The following is a 21,955-nucleotide window of genomic DNA, read 5'->3' on the forward strand; positions in this document are numbered from 1 at the left end:
GCCACAACAAACTGCCTGAATCAAAATACTATGGCATAAAACAAATCTTAAACTTAGAACTAACACAAAAAACGTTAAACCTGTTTACGGATGCTATTGTTGTTTTTATACAATATAAAGGAAGAATATACCTCATAGAGAGGAAAATTAAGCCACAAATTTTACAGGCGTTTTCCGAAGCTCCTCTTCCTTGCAGGGTCCGAACTGGGGCCTTGATCAACGTGGGAGACGCGAAAACGTGAAGTTGTTTTGATGCCGTTTGGAATATGTGACGCTGAGCGTTGACTCTTTGATTGGAAGTCTCTTTATTAAGTATATTGTGCGACGTAGTGGAATTAATGGTCCTGTCATGATGCCAGGAGAAAGTCAGTCCAACACGGCAGCAATAGCCGCGGATGCGACAGTTGGAAGTTGTCAGAACTGCTCTGTTTTGCACCAGGTTAGTCTTGGTTTCTTAGACAGGAAAGACTCTTTAAAGACTCTCTAGATTAACCACGTTAACAGTCTCAAATCTGAATTTAGCATGTTGATGATTACACATACTTACACCTCTATATTTTTTGTGTGTCCCTTATTTTGTTGAGCAGAGCCTAACGGAGTACGTCGCATCATTTCTTGCTCTGAAACAGAAAATAGCAGCTACCGAGTGAGTATCTGCTTCAAGATGAGTTGTCATGGTGACATTTCCTAACACAGCCAAACGCAAATAAATTCGCTTTCTACAGGAGCCGAGTTAAAAGTTTTAAAAGATAGACTAAGCTTATCGTGACTAAATTGTTTCTATCTATTGTTATTGTTGTTGTTGTTGTTCTTGTTATTACATATGTTTCATTGCTTTCATAATTATAGCCATAAAATAGACTTAAGGGGGGAAAAAGATTCCATTTTGTTATTTCACTCAGCTAATGCAGATAGTTTTACTTTGCCAGTCTACCAGCAGCACTACTCATAAGAAAATGTGGCACAAACTGCTTTGGAGAAGCCTAAGGTAATACAAGAATTAAAACAAACCAGCCCACTTCACCACCTGATTGCACACAAACAACATACACACACTCTCATTGAATCCATAGCATTTACGGAAAAGACAGTCTTACCAAAGCTATAAATGTAATTAAAAAAAACAACAACAAAAAAACTGAAAAAAAAACTGAAATGAAATGTGAATAAACCACAGAAAGAAAATATTAAGTTGAATTAAACAATTAAGACCAATAAAGTTTAAACAACAATGAATAAATACAATAGTGTTACCTAACATCTCAGAAGTAAAATAAACAAGTATGAACTTAAAAGCAGACAAAAATCAAAACTTTTAAAACAAAAATGTAGAATGAAAGCATTCAAAAGAAATAATAGTAAAAAGCAGCTTTTACTATAACTTATTTCATTGTTTCCTTAAATTTTATAAAAGCTTCCTTTTTTTTCATTACGTATTAATGTTTGCAGTGACTCCATCAGGCTTCGAAAGCAACTGGAGGAACTGCAGATGCGGTTGTTTACACTGGAGAAAAAGACAGCAGATTATGAATCCGTACAGGCCGAACTGGAAGAGAAGACGGTAGATCTTATCTCTCCTCAAAAAAATAAAGAAAATAGTTTTCCTTAAATTAATCTGCCTTTTGCTTCTAATGTACAAAACTTAACTCACTTATATTTTTTTATTTTTATAGGGTGCACTTAAGGCCTATGAACAGCTGTCTGAAGAGATGGACAAATTAAAGCAGGAAAAGAGCAACACGTTGGCAGAGTAAGTAACCGCTTTGAGTGCAGTTCCAATTCTCCTACCCTTTGAAATTTTCCATATTGTGTCATGTGGCATACACAAACTGGATTGTATTTAACTGGGGTTGTATCTGGTTGATCACAAAGTAGTATTTGCTTCCATTCATTTGGGTGCAATATGTCAGACTTGTAATTTGTAAATTTGGGAGAGATATGCCCCAAAAGATTTGCAGCGCTAAGTGCAGCTAAAAGGGAGTTTGACTAGGACTAAAAATAAACTCACTCTATAGTTTTTATAATTTCAGTTTATTGCAAAAACAAACAAAAAAATCTGAATTCTTATGTCATATTTATGCATTATTTTCTTCTGGTCTGTCACATAACATCCTAATAAAATAGAATATGAGCAAAGGGGTCCAACAACTATTTTGACATATTGTTAGGGAGTACGGATAAAAGGGTCTCCATTATGGTGGAAAAACTCACTGTAACTCTTTTTATTTCTTAGGAATGAGACGCTTAGAGATGAGCTGAAATGTTTGAAAGGTAAATTGCTGTTATTTTCAGTAAACTTTTCTAAGATTTTAACACTATGCTAAGTATGTTTTTTGTGTGTGTGTTGAACTCTTAGATTTAACAGAAACACAGAGTCTTGAAAATGCACGTGTGAAAAGAGAGAAAGCAGCTGTTGAAAATGATTTATTAAAAACTCAGGTAAAACATAAACAAACATCAAAAATTCATGGTTATTTTATTGACCAAAACATCAATCTCCTCAATATCTTTGTAAACTTTTGTTTGTTTGTTTTTTTTTTGTTTTGTTTTTTTCAAATCAGGCATCTTTAAAGGAATCTCAGGAACAAGCAAAGAAGGTTGATAAATTGACAAAGGAGAATGCCATCATGACAAACATGTAAGAGTTCAGTTTGTTTTGTTACTGAAGAACAACTATTTCCATGCTACTCACACTTGGTGTGTATTTTTGTTGTCATGGGTAATGGTTATGCAATGTTCTTTTCTGATCAACAGGAAGGATAGAATGGAAAACAAAGTTAGAGTGCTCGAAGGTGAGTTTTAGACATTAGTATTTTCTGACATGAGCTGAAACTTTATCTGCTGAGTCTGTTGGTTTGAGACAGCTTGTTTTTTGTGTGTGTGTGTGTGTTTTCTTGGGCGGGTTCTTAATTCTACTTCTTCTAAACTTCTTTCAGACTCGATTTGCAAACAGAACTATCAAATATCTCAACTGACCAATGAGAAGATTCTGCTCGAAAGGAACATTAGTGACCTCCAGGTACAGTGAAAGCACTAAAGGAAACTGCAGACTTGGGGACGAGTGGGGGCGGGGGCAAGTAGTCAAACTGAGTGTTTGTCTTTAAACATTTTTTGCAGGTGAGACTGATAAAACTGGAAAGAGAAAGATGTAAAGGTACAGAATGCATAACCTTTTTTTTTAATTCTTAATTTGTGGTGGTGTTTCATTTTTACTGTTTATTGAGAATTAAGAAGCAAAACAAATGTATCATAGTGTTTGCTTAATGTTCACTTATAAAGTAAATAAATATCAAACAAAAACATTGTAAATAATCTAATTGTGTCTTTAAAAAAAAACAGATTATAGGAGCTCTACAACTCAAACAAGAGCAGCACCAAAAGTTGACAAAGGTATGGTGACGGCTCTTTTTATGATGATTCATTTGATTTGCACCACGAGTAAGCCTAAAACCAAAATTAATTTGTCTTTGTAAAAAATCTCTCTACGTACCTTACAGGAAAGTTGCGGCTGCTGCTGCAGAGTGTATGGGAATGTGTGGATCCAGAGCACGAACAATCGTCAAACATATCCATGTCACCAGGTGAGGTCATCATTAACACCTCTTCTGCACTTGCATGATAAAAGAGAAATGCACATCTTTTTATGTTCTCACAGTCATGTTTGCCTTTTATGTTAGAGTTTGGTCACAGGCGGACCCTTCCTCCTTCGCCACAAACCAAACTGCAGGCGAATGAAAGGCGAATGTCAGCCTCTGCTTCTGAGACCATCAGGGAATCGACCGTTCTTCATGTCGAGACCAAATCTGCTCTCACAAAGTTGAGACCTTGTGCTCGGGTGCAGGACACGTGCAGGCACCAAGCATCTACCCACCACTCGAATCAAGACAACACACTGAAAAAGAGCAACGAGTCACCCAAGAAAAATAAACATAATGAGTCGTCTCCCATCAAAGGCAACCTTTGTGTATCTATTGATGAGATAATGGATTTTTTTAAACCACTGCCAGCCTGCATATCTCCGCTTTCAGAATCGGTGAGAAGTTTTTTTTTTTTTTTTTTTTTTTTTTTTGGGGGGGGGGGGTTGAGCTATGTGAAGCTTCTTCTACTAACTGAAGTCACCCTTTTTGTATGCAGTCACCTATTAAATAATGTTTTTATACACATAAAGTTTATTTAACTGCTATACTTTTGCTTCCATCTTTCAGGACACCAGTGTAGAAGATGCTGAGATGGATGGTGAGGAAAAGACTGACAGCCCTGAACTTTCTGAGGATGTTCAACTTCCTAAACAAGATCAGCCTTCAAGCTCTAAAGCATCACCACTACATCTCAACAGTCCAAAATCTCTGTCACTTTACAAAAAAGATAACGTGGATATCCAGGAACACATTTCAGATAAAAAAGGCAATGGACACTGTGGGTTGGGCGGTGGTGCTGAACTGAATGAAAGCGCAGATAAACCTCATAAGAACAACAGTTATCTAAAAAACATGTCCCCACCCGAACTGCTACAGTCTTTATTATTACGTAGTAATGTTTCAGAAGAAGCTCTCCCATTACCAGATGAAGATATGGAGCATTCCCATAATGAAAATCCCAACAATCAAAGTGCAGATATCTGTGATACTGGAACGGCTTTTGAAAGGGCAAAAGAAGACAAGTCGGATACTGCTACAAAGATGGATGTAGCTGTGAGTCCAGGTGACATTCCTGATGTCACAACAGTTGCTTCTTATGGGGAAAGAGATGCAACTGCAAACTCTGGAGAAGCAGAAAATGAACAATGTGTTGCCCAATTTAAAAGCAAAGAATCTTTGGAAGACACCAGTGTCACAGACGACCAAAAAGGTCATGTGGATTCTTGTCAGGACAGTGCAAATCTCACTGCCTCAGGGGCTCTCTGCAAAGACTCAGAAATGCCAGAGGAATCCCCACCAAGCAGCAGTGACAGCATGAGTTGCGGCATGAATAAAATCCTTGAAGAGGGAATGGAAGTAGATGCTGGAGTCCACTGCTCTGGGGAGAACGAAGGGAATGCAGTGCAAGTTCCTAGAGACGTTGATGTGACAGCTTCACCCTCAGACCTGAATGCCTGTGACAAACCTTTGTCTCCTAAAGAGTCTCCGGTTTTGAACAGAGAAGTTGAGGGGTCCTGTCCTGACCCGGAACACGAAGAAGCAAATTCTACAGCTCTGTCGCCAACGGATTTTGACAAAGAGGAAGCAAAAAGACCCAGTTCACCTGATACTGACTCTTCATTGTCCCCAGAAAAAATAACTGTTGACTGTAAATCTTTGGAAGACAAAAGGCATTCTGTTTGTAGACAGTTAAATCCTTCATGTCGGTTATCTCAAGTAAAACTGCTTCCAGTGGAAACTGACCCAATCACGGAAAAAGCTAAGGCCAAAGAGGAAGTTGCAAAGAACAATCTACTCACCTCAGAAAAGGAAATTGTCAACCAACTTCACTCTGATCCTACTACTTCATGCCATGAGATTTCTTCTGCCACAAAAGAACAAAACCAGATCTTGGAGACGTTTACACCAGTCCATGAACAGCCAGATTTAGATGCAAATGCTGAGGAAAATGTTACACCAGTGGGCAGTCCAACAGCAACTCAAACACCAGAGTCCATCAGCCATCTTCTCTTGGAAATGGGTCCTCCACTTCCCCCTGTCCTGACCCCTGTAACAACACCTCCTAAAGGAGTAAAGCCAATCAACCCAAGCCACACAATTGGAAAACTTTCATTCCCTTCACCGATGGATAGCTCTGCTTCTACCACTCCAGTGAAATTCCTTTCAACACCCAACAGTCAGCAGCTCAGCTGTTCTTCTTCCTTGACCAGTCCAACCCATCCAAATGGAGTCCCCTCGTCACCGCTCCAGTTTAGCTCAGCCACTCCAAAACATGCGTTGCCAGTTCCTGGTCGCTTGCCTGCCAAAGCAGTTAATTCTTCCCCTTCGTCTTCGACCAGTCCACTTCAAGAAAACTCCATGAGCATTCTAAATACCATGGACCTCGGTTCCTCTGCCTGTACCTGGACTCTTAACATTTTGAAAGGTAATGTCAATCTTAGCATGTGTTCATCAGAGAATGGAGTATTACCCAAAACAACAGACAATCAGAGATCAGGCTTCAAAACCATCAGCTCCGCTTCCACAGCCTTCACAAAAACAGAGACCAGGGGAGAAAAAAGACCTGCCGGCGATTCGTCCCAGTCCAAAAACAGTAAATTCCCAAAGCTTGACAGCAGTTCTGCTGATGTTACTGACAAACAGGAGACTTCCTTCTCTTTACACGGTGGCAGTGAGGCAACCTCTTCCAGTACTGTGGCAAAAGATCAGAAGAAAAGCAATACCGCATCTCCATGCATAGAATTTGAAGAACCAGCTGAGCAGGATCTTATTGTTGACTATTTAAACAAAATTAAAAAACAATGCTTCGATTTGCTGCCAGTTGTCCAGAGTCACCTTTATGTTGGTAATCTGCCCAAAAAGCCTATCCTGAGAGACGAGGAGAAAGAGGTCATCTCTGACGTATGCAGATGTAGCTTGGTGAGTATACCCGTTAATTGGTTGACTTTGGCTACGCCTGGGATGCAGACTATTTCTTAAATGCTCTGTTCCTGTTCATTTTTGACCAAAGAGGTGCCACAGTTTTAGGAAATCCTTGATTAATCAACAAAATTAAATTAGGGTTCATAGCAAACAAGCTGCAACATGCAGTGAGTTTACACTGTTTCATGTAGAGCAAATTTAAACTCTCCTTGGATGATATTAATAATGTCTATTTCCATTTTGTTGGTATTTTTTGTTAGGTTTTCTGCAGGGGAAGGATGTTGGTCATATAGTATTTGTTTGGTCGTGTGCTAGTGATACAGCAGAGGATTGTGGCGTGTTTTAATTGAAGCAGAGAAGCAAAGTCAGCTGTTGGGTCATTTTCTCAAGGTGCGAAAAGCATAGAGAAATATGCAAGTTTAATATTGGTAAAAATCAGTGATAAGCCACAACTACAATATTAATATTGAATATCTGTATCGGAGTAAATGTTCATGTTGGTACGTCCCTACCACTTATAGTGTTTTGTCTCACCTCTTTAGCTGAATTCATCTTTTCACTCCTCGATTCAACACAATTTTACTTATTTTATTTTCTAAAAGATAAAAACCTTATTCATATATTTTTAAAAAAAATTAATACATTAGTTTCATCGTCCTTGATATGCCCAATAAAAACCTAATATATAGGGTAGCAGTACTTCAGTTTTCGAGTGTCTGGCAGAGAACACAGAGAAGACTCCGAACGATGCACGCTCTTTTCGATGTTACAAATGGAGATCGCACTTCCTGTTTGACCTTGCTGCTGTCGCTAGTCTAGTAGTGGAGCAAACAGGCGATACATTGTATGAGCAGGCGGATAAGTTCCCCTGAATGGCTACAACGGCAGATTCAGGGATTTCTCAAACATGCATAAAAGAATCAGCAACACTCCAGGTGTGTTTTATATGAGGGAATAACTCTTATAAAGTGATATAAATACAACAAAAATTAACTCTACATAACACTGCCCCTTTAACAAAGAAAGATATTGTTCTTATGAAAATTTTAAATGTTGTCTTTCCTCTCACCAGCTCCAGGTAGATGAAATGATTGTGGCCATATTGACCAAACTAAAGACTGAAAAGAATGCCCTTTGTCTAAACTACTTACAAGCCCTCTGTCGAGTCTACATAGGCATCTGTAGACAGAAGAAGTACTGGGAGAAGGCTCGTATTCTAGCCTACAGCATTCTTGTTGAAGGTGGGCAGTTTTTTTTTTCCCCCTTACAGACACCTAATATTCATATTTGTTTACTTCCACTTTAAAACACAATTAGGTTTAAATTATCTAACATATAAATGAGTCCTAAAATCTTTTTTCCTTGTCTTTTTATATCTAACTTTCAAATTTTGTGATGATTTATTTTATGCTGTTTTACCTTTTCAGATTTCCCAGATTCGGCAAAACTGGTCTTGTTTATGGTGACGACATGGCCCAATGTTCTGACACACAGCAGCTTACTGTGCCAGGCCATTCATTCTGTTACCCAACTGAAAGCACCAGAAGGGCTTCTTGGCTGCCTGTCAGCTTTCCTCGGTTGGGAAAAGGTATACTGCTAAAATTACTTTATGCAATTGGGTTCTTTTGCAAACAAGTTTAAAATCCTCTACGTGATCAAATAAAAACACAGTAACCAATTATTTTAGAATTAACCCATGCTCCATTTATTATTAATCAAAGGCAAACCTCAATAAGAGGGTTTTTAGTGGCTTCAATTAGTACAGGAGCCTCACTCTGTATTCAACTACATTTCTGTTAAAAACATCAGTTATGAGGCTCAGCGATGGCATCATTAGTTGTCTGATGTTAGAGAATACGAATCTTCTGTGATTTAATGAAACCATGTCTCCCCTTCTGTCATCAACACAGAATCCTCCTTGTGACCTTGACCAGCTGATCCTTAGAACTCTGACAGAACTCCGTTCAGGAAACAATCAGTCTTTTTCGAAGCATGTCCACCATGGAGAAGACCTTGGAGCTGGAGCCTGGGAACAAATCTTCACACTGTACCTCCTGTGTTCACACAAAAAGTGGAAATGGACCTATGAACACATCCTGGGGTATACTCTTAGAATTAGAGTTTACTTTTAAAATTTGTTTATTTCAGTGGCTAAAGTCATAAAGAAAAAAAAATTATATATACGTCATTACACACAAGTGAAATATTTTCGAGATCTGTTATCATTTTGATGTTTATGGCTGACGGCTAATGAAAACTTCCAAGTTTCATTTCTCTGAATATTACAATTTTACAACAAAAAAAAAACATTGAAATTAGAATTTAATAGGGGACAGTTATGTTGTAATGTTATAGCATACAAAATCATGGACGATTGGGCTACCCCCATCACATGTCAATATGCTCTTGGGTGAGGTATGTAACCCAAAGATGTGTTTCTTTGTATCAGTATATGAATATGTAAGTGTTGTGAATGCAGTTTGGTGAATATGACTAGCGTAAAGCGCTAGGAGTGGGTGCTATGAGTAGAAAAGCCCCAAAGCATTTAATCTAGTTACATTGTTTTTTAAAATATTGGGTTTCTTTAGTTGTTGACAAAAATCACAAAAGTAAATAAATACTTGACATGAGAATACATTTTTCAAGATATTCTTATTTATGGGTGTTGTTGTTCATTTTATTTTGTCAGCAAAGAGTTGTGGCCGTTAATGAACGCCTGGGTTCTACAGCCAAGAGATCAGCAAGAACCAGTTCGAGATGAGACTGTTGCTACCGTACTTCGACTCATAGGTCTGTGGTTTGCTTCTTTGCTTGTATATTAATGTCAACTTGACCTAATGTTTAAAATGGATTATGACTAGACAGAGGAGAGTCTGATTACATTTGTGTTTAAACAGGACGGCTCGGTCAGCTGGGCCTTAAAGAAGGTTCTGTTTCCTCTTTGGTCACTGTGGCCAATATCATCAACACATTTGGAAGGCATGGACAAGCTGAAGGTATGGGGCTTCAGCGAAAACTAACAAATTTTGTTCAGCTGTAGTAACATAGCCAGACAGACCAAAAACATTAAGAGAAACAGTTTACGAAAGATTCTCAGAAGTGTTCTAATCACGCAATATCGTTTTCCTGCAGGGGTCCCTTGGACGGTCCAGTTAGCAGCTATTTACTGCATCTATGAGCTGTCTCCCTGCAATCCCAAACAAGCCCTGGATGCTTTGGCTGAGTGGAGAGGCGAGGCTCCACAGAACGTCCCTCCTGCTGTCACAAGTTGCATTAATCAAATAGCATATATTTGTAGAAATGTCAGGAGCTGAAAATGTACTAAACCACATCGACCATCAATTCTGTATGTAACTATTTTTAAGACAAGACAAATACCTCAATATTGATTTACAGCCTGCATCCTTAATATAGCTGTTTACCATGTAAGCAGGAGTGGCGACTAAAAGGTGTGTGTTCTTTGTAAAGCTACAGGGTGTATTGAACTCCATCTTAATACTTTTGTCCACATTTAAAGAAGATTGTTTCAAATAATTTCAGACTTTAGAAATGTTGTCTATTTTTAAATTGCATTTAAATTTGTAAGTCTTTGGAGTAAATATTTTCTTTTATGGAGAGTCTAAAAAGTTTTATTTCCTAAAGTTTAGCCTTACATCCTGCAAAACACACTAGAACTACATATAGTAGAACTATTTGACATTGCACAATTTTCAGGTAACAAAGTAATGGTATAAAACTTTATAATCTGTACAGTGTGCTAATCTGTGAAGTTGGTGTATATTAATTAGAAATATTGAATGTCTTGTTTTGCAAAGTAAATGTTTTGTACAGTTTTCTTCAAATGCTTTTATTTTTTTCTTATTAAAATGAACACATCTTGTATAAATTGATGTTTTTGCTGGAGTTTCTAATTAGTATGTTCTTGATGTACTTTTTATGTTTGACCCTTCCAGCCATGCCCTCAAATAATGGGAGGAAAAATACAGTTTTGTATTTTGCAAGGATTTTGGTGTTTTATGACTTTAAGAATTAAGTAACAAGCTACATGTTGTTTTAAAGAACCAATGGAGGATAGAGAACCAACAATCCTAACAAACCTTTTTAGAGGCCCATAGACTGACTACACCACTCAAGAAGTAGAAATATGGAAAAATTATTTGACAAAATAGATAAAACCCCTGCCCGTGTGATGTTTCATTTCTTACTGTTTATTTTTGTCCGATACAGCAATTAAATGAATTTTGTGGTGGTACTCTAATTTTAAATATGATCAAACCATAGATGTAGATAACAGTGCAGATAATTCTGCCTAAAAGTTTTTTAATGAGCAGTTGGAAACTGTCCAGTATGAAATGTGGCTTTCCTTCGTTGTTTATTGGAGGTTTATGTTGTGGATGTAAACTCCGAATTTGACGCTTAACGTTTACAGAAAAACGAAACTTGCTCTCCAGCAAAGCAGCTGCAAAGCAAAGAGTTCTAAATACATTTCTGAAAAGCAGTTGCGATGTCATCTGGTGAGTTTTGGACAAAACTCTTATCAATGAAATAACATTTAAAAATGTGCCTATTGTGAATTATTATGATTGAGCTTTGATAAAGGGTAGGACTGCGAAGTCGGCTGCACATTCGGTATGTTGCTTACAGACTTGTATCTAGGTTTTATAAGTCTATGTTAACACACTAAGCTCATGCAACCGCCTGTATTTGTCACATAGAAAACGGGTTTGTTTCCGGTTTTGACTGCCAAAATAAGTACTAAATAAATAAATAAATAAATTGCTTAGAAGTAACCTTATTGTTAATGTATTTTCTTATGCATATTTTGTAGTTTACTATTATGTATTATTATTATCAATGTTATTTTAGTGGTACAACAATGTGCGCCTTTGTAAAGAGAAGCTTTAATAGTCTAACTTCCGGTATTTCCGGTTTCATCTGTCTAACTTGACACTTCCTCCAGCGTAGAGGGGGTGTGTTCAAAGATTTAAATCCCTCACAGATGAGCGGTTGGCGAACCGTAGTGGTGTTGCTTGCGCCATATTGCCTGCCTTTTAAGGGGAGAGGAGTTTGGCCGAGCCGCTTGGCAAACCAAACCAGTCTCCAGACATGAAGCTTTTTGGAAAAATCTTGTAAAACGGTACCGCATGATTTTTTTCGTGTCCTAGAGTGTTAAGTGTCAAATTGCGAAGTTGCTTGCATTGGTTATTTCTCTGTTTCTGTGTGGACGGTTCTCGGTAAGCTCGAGTCCAATGGATCCCAGGACCTTTTGGATTCAACCGGAGCAGAAGGGACCGGCCAATTCCCTATGGATGCAGATTTGGGAGACCTCGCAGGCATTCGGAGCAAATTCCGGCCTCGACAACCAACCTCACCACCAGCGCAACTTTGCGGTACAAAATGCAAACTTGGACTCTTACGTCGAGAGCTGCAGGCATGTAGTGCCGACACCCGGGACTGTGTTTGGTAAACTGCCGCGGGCAAACGGCGGCGGCGGCGGCGGAGAGAGGGGAAGTGTCCGGAGGAAGGGCTCCTTGTCACCGTCCTCCTCCTCTCTGGACTCGGAGGCCGACAGCTCCTCTCCCCACGGTTCCTCGCTTCAGATTGACTGTCTGAGCGCGGCGGACGAGGCCGAGCAGTTTTTGCACTACGGTGAGCGGAAGGTGAACGAGAACAGCCTCCGACAGCCTTTTCACGCTTTTCAGCAACATTGTCGCAGCATGCAACAGCCCGGCGGCCACACCCCCACAGGGATGAAGAACCATCCAGGGAGCAAGCAGCACCACTATCAATCACATCCACCCGGCCGCAGGAGGCAGCTGAACAGGGCCAACACTTTCCACGACTTCAACCCGCTCCTCTCCTACGGCTTCAATGGCCACTACGTAGACTCTTCCTATAGCCTGTGGAAAACCCGGCGCTACAGCCCGGGCATTAATGGGTGAGAGAACATAATGGTTTATCATCATCATCATCAGCTGCCGTATTAATGAATACGGAACACGTTGTCTCCTTTTTCATGTGAGCATTTTAACGTGTTTAAATTGAGTTTTGTCCCCTTTTTTCAGTTTACACGAGGAAATAATGGACTTCTTCAACTTCATGTCCCCAAGACCCGAGGAGGAGGCCATGAGAAGGGATGTAGTGAACAGAATAGAAAGTGTCATCAAGGATTTGTGGCCTACAGCTCGGGTGAGTGGGACGGGGAGAGTGTAGCACAGTTGAATACTGGAAGTTTCTCTGGTGAATCCTGCTTTGATTCGTCCGTTTGGGAGGCATATCACGCTGAAATGCTCTACAAAATTATCTGGTTAATCACCAAAAAGTAGTGCTGTTCACATCCTAAGCAAATGACATGGCTCCCATTTTTAACCTGTTCTCTTCAACGTTTTCTAAGCGTTCACCTGCAACACTCTACAATTACAGTGTCATCATAACACTAATGTAAGACTTCTTGAGCATTAGCAGGAGTTCATTTTGGAGAGCTTTGTACAAATGTAACTTTGCAAATCACAAGTCAATTTTGTTGGGGGGCGGGGGGGAAACCTCATTTATCCACAAGTCTCAAATGATTTTAAAACCATTGCCACTGAATTATCTTTTCTCTAGCACTGTCTGGATTTCCAGCCATTCTTATAAGCCTGAATATTCTCCACACTCTAGCCTTGTTCAAGTGCTCAGAAATTGATAGGTTTCAAGACTGGCATATTTTATTAAAGTGATGCACCTGCCTACTGCCTGGAAGCCTTTGCATGAAAAAACATCAAGTTTTGACAGCTTTGTCTATATTGAAAATGATTTAAATGTATTAGAATTTAAACCCGGTTTGTATGGTTTCATCTCTCTGCAGGTGCAAATTTTTGGCAGCTTCAGCACAGGTCTATATCTTCCTACAAGGTATTTTTTTTGTTCGTCTCTGCATCTCTGAATAAATATTGTTTTTGTGTTTTCAATTTTATTTATTTTATTTATTTTTTTTGGGAAGTGGGACATCACAAAATCCTGATATACCAAAAGTAGTGTTATTTATTTTTGCTTGTTTCACTTTGGTCTGCATGGAAGCAGAAAGTTGACTTTTGATATTTGTTATACAATATAGTTTTCCACAGTGGTGGTGGAGATATGAAATGAGACAGATGATATGCATTTTGTGCAGTTGTTTGCTTTGCAGCACCATAAGGTCTGTGTATCAATATCTACCTCAGGTATAGATAAACCTTTAGGTAATTGATGTTTGCATGTTTTATCTCCTCAGTGACATTGACCTTGTGGTGTTTGGGAAGTGGGATCATCCCCCGCTTCAGGATCTCGAACAAGCTCTTAAAAAACACAATGTGGCCGGCAATTATCCTATCAAAGTCCTTGACAAAGCTACGGTGAGTAGTCTAAAAGATTTTCTTTTAACGTATTTTATTAAAAAACCTTTAAGTGAGTTTATTCAGATTTTTTTTTTTAATGATTTCATTGTGTAATTCTTGATCTCAGGTTCCAATTATTAAACTCACTGATCATGAGACCAAGGTCAAAGTGGACATCAGCTTTAATGTGGAGACTGCAGTGAAAGCAGCACAGTTGATCAAAAGCTACCTTAAGGTCAGTTTCAGGTACTTTGTATTTTTAAAGGGGCCATTATAAATGTTTGGATTTGTAACGCTTCCTTTTGGTTTTGTAGAAATACACAGTTCTTCCACCCTTGATCTTCGTTCTGAAGCAGTTTCTCTTGCAAAGGGATCTGAACGAAGTCTTTACTGGAGGCATCAGCTCATACAGCCTTATACTAATGGCCATCAGCTTCCTGCAGGTGCGCAAACACACATGCAGTATTCATGATACAAAAAATGTGCCTTTCCATTGTGACATGCCAACAATGACTTGCTGTTTTTGTGAAGTTGTATAATCTGTTGAGGGGAAAATGTCATACTATTAAAAATGTAATATAAAAAAAAAGATGTCAAAGAAAGTGAGCTCAAGGCTCCATGGCATATAGAAGATTAAGCTCCGGAGTCGTTTATCTCAATAACCACCCAAAAAGATGGTGATGGGGGTGCCCTATTGTGAATGCTGTGGCCTACACAGAGTGGTTTTTATATGGTCTGTGTCCGGTAAGGTTGAGTAAGTAAGGATAAATGTTGCCTGCTTTGGACACTGATCAGCCCAGTACCTTACCTAGTGATTTAAAATAAAATGCTCCTTTGAGGTTCCAGTTTGCTTGAAAATTGCCACAGTGGAAAATGATCTGTTGTGACAAAGCTCCTAATAAAAATGACATATTAATTTGCAAACATAACCCAGCTGGGCTACTTTCCGCTCAAGTTCTGACCAGCATTGGAAGGAGACGTGGCAGCATTTAAACCAAATGTGTCAACAGAGCACTTTCTTGGTAAGAGTCGACAGTCGCTTTTAGTATTTGAGATGTTTTCAGGGCAGACTAGCTGAATAATTAGTTGAATACTCAAATGCGTGTAGTTTCTTTGGATTACACATACATTTTGATGATATCTATTTTATTATTTTTGAAAGATTATGCTGGAGAAATTTAAGGCTCTTGGAAGAAACTTCTCAGCTGAAGCATCAGATGCCTTCTTCTCGGCGTCACTGTGTAGGCTCACACTGGTGTGCCCCAGTCAAGTTAATTTGTGAAAGGCAGAGGCAGCTTAAATATGAGCTTTCATTTTGTCATGGAATTAAGTTAAAATACATTTTAGACATTTCACGATACGATTTCCTGAATCAAAGTTGTTCAGCAGGGATAATGAAAATTGCAACAAAAAGAAAAGATCCCCCCCCTCCCCCAAGCACATGAGCTCAAATTTGTGAGGTTTCTTTTCTACTTTTAACTGTTATTGTTATCCTGTCAACTAGTTACATCCTCGGATTGACACGCGGCGCACCAACATTAACCTGGGCATCCTGCTGATTGAGTTCTTTGAGCTCTATGGTCGTGACTTCAACTACATGAAAACAGGCATCCGAGTGAAGAATGGAGGAGCTTACCTGTCCAAGGAAGAGATGCTGAAAACGATGGACCACGGAAACCGGCCTTCCATGCTCTGCATAGAAGATCCTGTGCAGCCAGGTCAGAATTGGACAGAAAAAGTGTAATTAACTGCAGTGTTGAAATTAGACTTATAGTTGGACAGAATCAACCCTGTGAAAGTGTTATCAGTGCAATCAGATTGAAGGTGGAATTAATATCCGCAACTAAATGAACATCAGTTCTGTGATCATTTGCAGGCTGATTCAGTTACAAAAAGCTGAAAATTAAGTATTTGAGATTCATCTTTAGAGTATTGGGGTTTGAGGCGGAGTTGAACATTTGCAGCTTACCATTTTGATTCTGAACTTATTTTAACCATTTAGTTTCTTTTTGAAATCCTTCTGATTGAATCCTTTATTTAAAAAGTGCTGCTTGAACGCTGAAAAAGTGCTTGGACACGTTTTAAGCTGCTTAAAAGTGCTTAATGGCCTTTATTCAAGTGACAGCCGTTAAATGAATGGCCTTCACTTAAATCCTACTTGTATTCAGATTTATGTTGTCTTACTGATGCATAGCTGACCTCTCTGTTCCGATCGTCACAGGGAACGACGTTGGCAGGAGTTCATACGGAGTCCTGCAAGTCAAGCAGGTCTTTGATTTTGCATATATGGTCTTGAGCCACGGTGTTTCTCCTCTGTATGCCTACCCAAACAAAGAGTACGACAGGTTGGTGAACTGCATTTGAATACCAATGTCTCTACATCGGGGGTGTCAAACTCCAGTCCTCAAGGCCCGGTGTCCTGCAACTTTTAAATGTGCCTCTGCTGCACCACACCTGAATAGAATAATTAGGTTGTTAGCAAGGCTCTGGAAACTTTTCTACACAAGGAGGTAATTGAGCCATTTCATTCCAGTGTTTTGTATCTGTAGCACATCTAAATACTGCAGGACTGGACTTTGACACCTGTGCATCTACATGGTTTAGTGTGTGGGAGTAACCTGCCCTTTCTTATATTTTTGGGGTTGCTGCAGCACCTTAGGACGGATTGTTAAAGTTAGCCCAGAGGTGCTGTCCTACAGGGAATGGATAATCCAGAAGTGGGGAGTCAAACAAAGTGCCACGCTGGAAAACAATGGTAAGTATGTGTTCTACTTTGGATTGCTTTTATGTTCTGTTTGGAAAATTTAATGTTATTATTGTAAGATGACATTTTTGTTGGACTGCACAAGTTGCCTGGTCATAACGAACGAACGTCTCTTAACTAGATGATTTTGTGCTGCTGCTGCTTTCTTTTTTTTTCTTTTTTTTTTTTTAAGATTTGGAGACCTGTGAGCAGGAGCTGGCCAGAATGATGCTGATTGAGGATCAAAGAGACTCCCCCTCTCCTCTGAGCTCAGACTCCCTTTCACCTTCTCCCGTGTTTCCTCCCAGCCCTCAACACCATTCTTCGTCTTCCTCAGCGTGCTCACTTTCATCTTCTTCCTCTGGAAGCGACATTGTAAGGCCGCAGTATCCATTTATGTTATTTGACGAAATGTAATGCTAGCTCCACTTTTTATATATTGGAATATTGTCACTAAGTTGACATGGTTTAGTAATTCAATACAGAAATTGAAACTCGGATTTATTTCAAATGCTCATTTCTGTAAAGTGATTAAAGCTTACGTCTAATGAAAACATGCAAGTCAGGTAAAAGCTGAAATGTTAATTCTTAAAATAATAGTTTTAATCCTGAGATGCAAAACTACATTCATGTAGTGAACAGTATTTTCAGTGGGTGCTTGGTCCAGACTCCTTTTTGCACAAACTTCTGCTGCAAAGCAGTTTGGCATGAAGGTGATCAGGTAGGGCCTTTCTTGTTGGCACTACCTCTTGGTTCCAGTTTAACCTTTAGAAAACACTTATGTGATTGCACTTATTGATCTCCCAATAAAATGCACAATATACCTGCACCTGAAAAGAGGACATTGAGCCACTGAGCGATGGGTTTGTCTGTACATTTTTCTCCTTGACCCAAGTTAGACATCTCTCTACTTCAGAAATGACTCAACAAAAAGACTACTGTAGAGAAGTTGTAGCCTATAAGTTGGGCACATCTGTTTGTGGTAGCTATTGAAGTACTGAGACCTGCCACAGTTCACACATTGGGAATCTTTTCCACACTTTTGAACTCCCCCACAGATAATCTTGGAGTCTGGAGGTTATACAAAGGCAGTAACACTTCTGTTTAAAACCCCACTTTATTTCCTAAAATAATATCCCGATTTTCAGAGGACAATAGGTTTTCATGAGTTTTAAGCCATGATCATCAAACTGAACAGAAATGTGTGCTTAAAACTGAGTAACTATAAGAAATCTGAGTTTCACTTTTTAAATTGGGTTACTAATAATGTTGTTCAAATAAATTGAGAAACACTCATAGATGGCGCCTTCCATTTCACCTTTTTTGAGCCTCGACGCTTTCTGTTTTTCTGTCTTTCATTAGGAGTCCGACTCTCCAAAAAGTAGCAACAGTTCTATCCAGCTCCACCCTCTGACCTTGGCTTCAATCCATTCAGTGATCCAGGTAGCTGCTGACCTGGGGGCCACGCATCCAGCGAGCTTTTTGCATTCTTCTCACCCCGCAACTCATATTCAAATGCCTTTCCCGGAAAACCTCACCATCCCTCCTTCCAATTGCCAGTTCTACCACGAGAACCCTCCTTCCATTGGCGTTGTGCACCGTCACACGACGCACGCCGCACAATTCCCCCAACAGACTAAGCCACCAAGCCCTCTCCTCGCCCACCTCCACCACTCTCAGATGGGTGGGCCGCTGCGCCACCCGTACTCCCAGAGATCCTACTCCCAAGGCTCAATAGAGCCTCACAAGTTTGGCTCAAAGCACAACCAAACTGGCAACATCCAATGCCATAATATCTCTCAAGGCAACTTCAGTCTGCAGCACAGGCTGGTTCACCAAACTCACAACGTGGCGTCATGCTTCAGGAACCAGCACCAGTACAACCGCAACACGTGGCGACGCAGGAAGAAAGACATGCTCCCAGCTCTGAATCAGAGCCAATGATGGAAGTCAGTCGTAGCACATATTCTGCTGTGGAAGGGTCTCCAAAAGCGCATCTGCACTTGGCCTACAATTCAGAAGTTGGTATGAGGCGTGTACCCCATTGCTTGCTAGGACGATGCAGAAGAACAGAAAAAAACTCTTAAGGTCTTAACCATGCTCATGTTGATCTATCAGTCTGAACACAGTGGTCCTCCCACCAGCATAAACTCAGTTAATGAATTGGTGATCAGCCTACTGGGCCTGCCTCACTGGCCTCATCTCCAGATTACAGAGCTGTTAAGTATTTAGTGTCCATGCAATTTGAACATCATGTGCCATAGTGCTGTTGTGGTTCATTTAAGCCTGACACTCCTTGAACTTTTTGGTTTTTATTGAGCCTTTTTTTTATCATTAGGTTTTGGTCTTCTGAATGCGTCTCCCTCTTTAGCTCTAATGCTTATTCGGAGCTCTTAAAAGTTTGGCCTCTCTTCTAGAAATTGTACTCTGGACCGAAGCAAAGCACTACACTTTCCTTCTACCTATGCAGCGCAATGCTGACAATGTTTTTTGACGCGATGGCACAAAACGGACATTGTCTCAAGTGCTTATACACTGTGAAGACTGGTTTGAATGTACACTTTTTTGTGAGTGGGTATGTCGGTCATAAACTTTTTTTTTTTTTTTTTTTTTTTTAAGACCCACCTGGATTTTTAAAGTGTTTTTTGTTTTCACATTGGTACCATCAATACTGCAGACTTTGCCACCTTATGTTTTTGTTGCAACAATGTGCAATATTTACGAGATTTTATTTCACTTTTTTTTTTACCTTCGTTGATGTGTGCAATAGATTGATTCAAGGGCCTAGACAAAGCAAGTGTGTTTGTGTGTATGAGAGACCTTCCTGTAAAAGGAGATGGTACGGTATAACGTTAGACATGTGCCAAAAACCCTTGACTCAACATTTACCCTCTTGAATTTTTCCACATTATCACTTGAATTTTACCAACTGCCTGTCAAAAAATGTTTTTGTTTTTATTTTAAGCCCCAGTACTATTTAGCAGAGCTCAAAACCATCTTCAGCCATGTTTGTCTCATGACATTTCAGAAGTAGTTGGTGCTATTTTATACCAGCAAAGTGCTTGTTTTCTGCCTTATGAATGCTCTGATTCTGTTAAAGCAGCAGGTTAACTGCCTTCTTAACTGACCAAATGTTGTTGTTTTTTTTCCCCCCCTTCCTCCCCCGTGTGAAGCCAGAGCTTTTTGTATACGTTTCATTAAGCACTGCCAGGGTTATCGAGGTGCAAGCTCAGTGAGCAGACTACTATTGCTGTTGGTAAATGTCACTATTGCCATCATTTTTTTTTTTTTTTTTTTTTTTTTTCCTGGTAAGTAAATTTGCGAAATAGTTGTAGGTCTTAATATTTTATATTTTACAGTTTACACATCGTTTACTGAAATAAGGAAGTTTTTTAGTGAAATTTGAGAACTTGTTTTGAAAGTCATATGTGCCTCCTGTGTATCAAACCAACATGCTTTTCTTAATATTATTCCTTGGTTTTCAACGCTGCTTTTCAAACTATTATCTGGGCTATTACCACATTGCATCACACCAAATCCCCAGATCTCTGTATGATGGTTATAATGTGTAAACAACTTGCATAACTTTTGCATAACTTTTTTTTAAATGCAAGTTTTCTATTTTTTTAATAAACATTTTTTTAAAAAGCTATAATTTGAGTGAAGTTAGAATTTCTTTTTATCTGACCAGTGTTCATTCATTGCTTAATTTTACATTTAAGGAGCAGCAATGATTTGCTGTTGAGTTTACATCATTGCATTAGACTAACATGTCAAAATGAAAGCTGGGTGACTGGTACCATTTGTACACAAATATCCAATGTGTAGCAGTAATTGATTTTTTTTTTTTTTTTTTTTCACTGGGACAGCTGCAGTAAACCATTTCCAGTTGGTAAACTGAATGGAAGTTTATGCAAAGTCCTTAAGACTGATGGAAGTGCAAGGTTGTTTGTGTGAGTATGTATGAACTTTCTTACTGCACTTGACTTTCTGGATAAAGTTGAAAACATTGTTGCAATGTGCAGGTGCCAGATTTCACAACTGACAAATGCATGATGCCAATTTGTGTTCAACTTGGTGTTTTTGGTTGAAATTTCTAAAAGTAGAAGAAAGCATAAAAGTAGGTTATTATAAAACTTTGTAGGTATATGTAGCAAACTACACATTTCCAAATAGTGTTATTAGAAGAACAAATAATGCGAAACAATATTCTTAAAAATAATTTCAATAATTCCAGTTATCTACTTGTATCTTTGAAAATCTGCATTGTCATGGGTCCTGAGAAGCTGCGCTTTCAATTGTAATACCTCGTTATTACTGAGGGGGGCACTAGTGGAGCGTGGTCTGCTGCAACGGAATCAAATCGACGCCAGGATCCAGCAAATATGACAAAAAGGAAATATTATGCGCAAAACGCATTCACTAAAAAAACCCAGAGTGGCTTGATGTCTGAAATCCTTTTTTGGGGGGGGCAGGGGGACTCTTTAAAATCTCTAGGTTTAGACTTGTTGACAATACCACCAGCAAACTGAACAATAAATCCACTTTCTTTTAATATCTGCCCCGATGATTACATTTATTTTGGCACCGCTACAGCTCGTAATATTGTTAAAAGCCAGCTCGCTGTCTTGATGGATATATTATCCTGATTAGATGAGCTCAGGACAGTACCGAAACCTAATAATACGGGATATCTGCAAAGAAAAATCTCCACACCCAGCTAAGATGATGCATCTCTGAGAAATTTAGTCTCCTCCGTAAATCGTGTTTACCCGTGCAGCTAAAGTTGGAACAGGTTTTCTGTCTCCATCTAAATGCACGTCGTCCAAAAAAAAAAAAAAAAAAAATCGATGACGTCGAGTCCTTTGAGGTGGTGGATGGTGGAGTAGCCAGCAGCTCTAGACCTGCTCCTGAGATTTTTAGTCATTTAACAATTTTTATTGCGTCACAGAATAACATTAAAGCAACATATGTTCACTGTGCTAAATTCATTATATAAAGAAGTCAGGAAAGGTTCTGTCCTTAGCTCTTCCTTTTGACCTAGCTTTGGGAGAACAAAATGTAAGCTCTTTGTGACTTTTACTCCCAAATCAATACGACACGAACGTGCTAAAACCCGTCATACTGAAACAATCTCAAAAGTTATGTCTTCCACATCCCACAGGCATTAAAAATAAAGTTCCCACAAGTGCAGATCAAGAGTTTTGGACTCTTTGCAGCTTTTAGCGTCTTTGTTGCTGACAGTTAAAACTGATTTGCATGTCACTACAATAAAAGCGCACCCACTGGCCCTCAGC

General features: G+C 39.2%; 2 protein-coding genes across 4 annotated transcripts; both read left to right on the forward strand.

The window, feature by feature from the left end:
- The first annotated feature begins 193 nt into the window (after nucleotides 1-193).
- Nucleotides 194-10,561, forward strand: ice1 (KIAA0947-like (H. sapiens)). Of its 2 annotated transcripts, none has more exons than XM_016668181.1 (20): nucleotides 194-439; nucleotides 588-646; nucleotides 1,450-1,561; nucleotides 1,674-1,750; nucleotides 2,234-2,271; nucleotides 2,357-2,439; nucleotides 2,562-2,638; nucleotides 2,755-2,792; nucleotides 2,937-3,019; nucleotides 3,118-3,154; nucleotides 3,340-3,390; nucleotides 3,498-3,581; nucleotides 3,678-4,033; nucleotides 4,209-6,557; nucleotides 7,633-7,801; nucleotides 7,988-8,148; nucleotides 8,471-8,661; nucleotides 9,250-9,350; nucleotides 9,458-9,556; nucleotides 9,693-10,561. In XM_016668181.1, exons 1-20 carry the CDS (start codon nucleotides 350-352, stop codon nucleotides 9,872-9,874), a joined length of 4,437 nt encoding a protein of 1,478 aa, XP_016523667.1. In that variant the 5' UTR covers nucleotides 194-349; the 3' UTR covers nucleotides 9,875-10,561. The 2 variants fall into 2 exon arrangements, with proteins under 2 accessions (XP_016523667.1, XP_007569793.1); XM_007569731.2 differs by having other exon boundaries at nucleotides 195-439; nucleotides 4,206-6,557.
- Nucleotides 10,562-11,555: 994 nt separating this feature from the next.
- LOC103150776 (non-canonical poly(A) RNA polymerase PAPD7-like) lies at nucleotides 11,556-20,310 on the forward strand. 2 transcript variants are annotated; one of them, XM_016668282.1, is made up of 12 exons: nucleotides 11,556-12,498; nucleotides 12,626-12,749; nucleotides 13,408-13,454; nucleotides 13,813-13,933; nucleotides 14,043-14,150; nucleotides 14,230-14,358; nucleotides 15,420-15,633; nucleotides 16,137-16,260; nucleotides 16,567-16,670; nucleotides 16,852-17,033; nucleotides 18,021-18,131; nucleotides 18,219-20,310. In XM_016668282.1, exons 1-12 carry the CDS (start codon nucleotides 11,810-11,812, stop codon nucleotides 18,600-18,602), a joined length of 2,337 nt encoding a protein of 778 aa, XP_016523768.1. In that variant the 5' UTR covers nucleotides 11,556-11,809; the 3' UTR covers nucleotides 18,603-20,310. The 2 variants fall into 2 exon arrangements, with proteins under 2 accessions (XP_016523768.1, XP_007570959.1); XM_007570897.2 differs by having other exon boundaries at nucleotides 18,021-20,310.
- The last annotated feature ends 1,645 nt before the right edge of the window (nucleotides 20,311-21,955 follow it).

This window comes from Poecilia formosa, unplaced genomic scaffold (assembly GCF_000485575.1).
Source record: "Poecilia formosa unplaced genomic scaffold, Poecilia_formosa-5.1.2 Scaffold0, whole genome shotgun sequence".
Classification (NCBI taxonomy): domain Eukaryota; kingdom Metazoa; phylum Chordata; class Actinopteri; order Cyprinodontiformes; family Poeciliidae; genus Poecilia; species Poecilia formosa.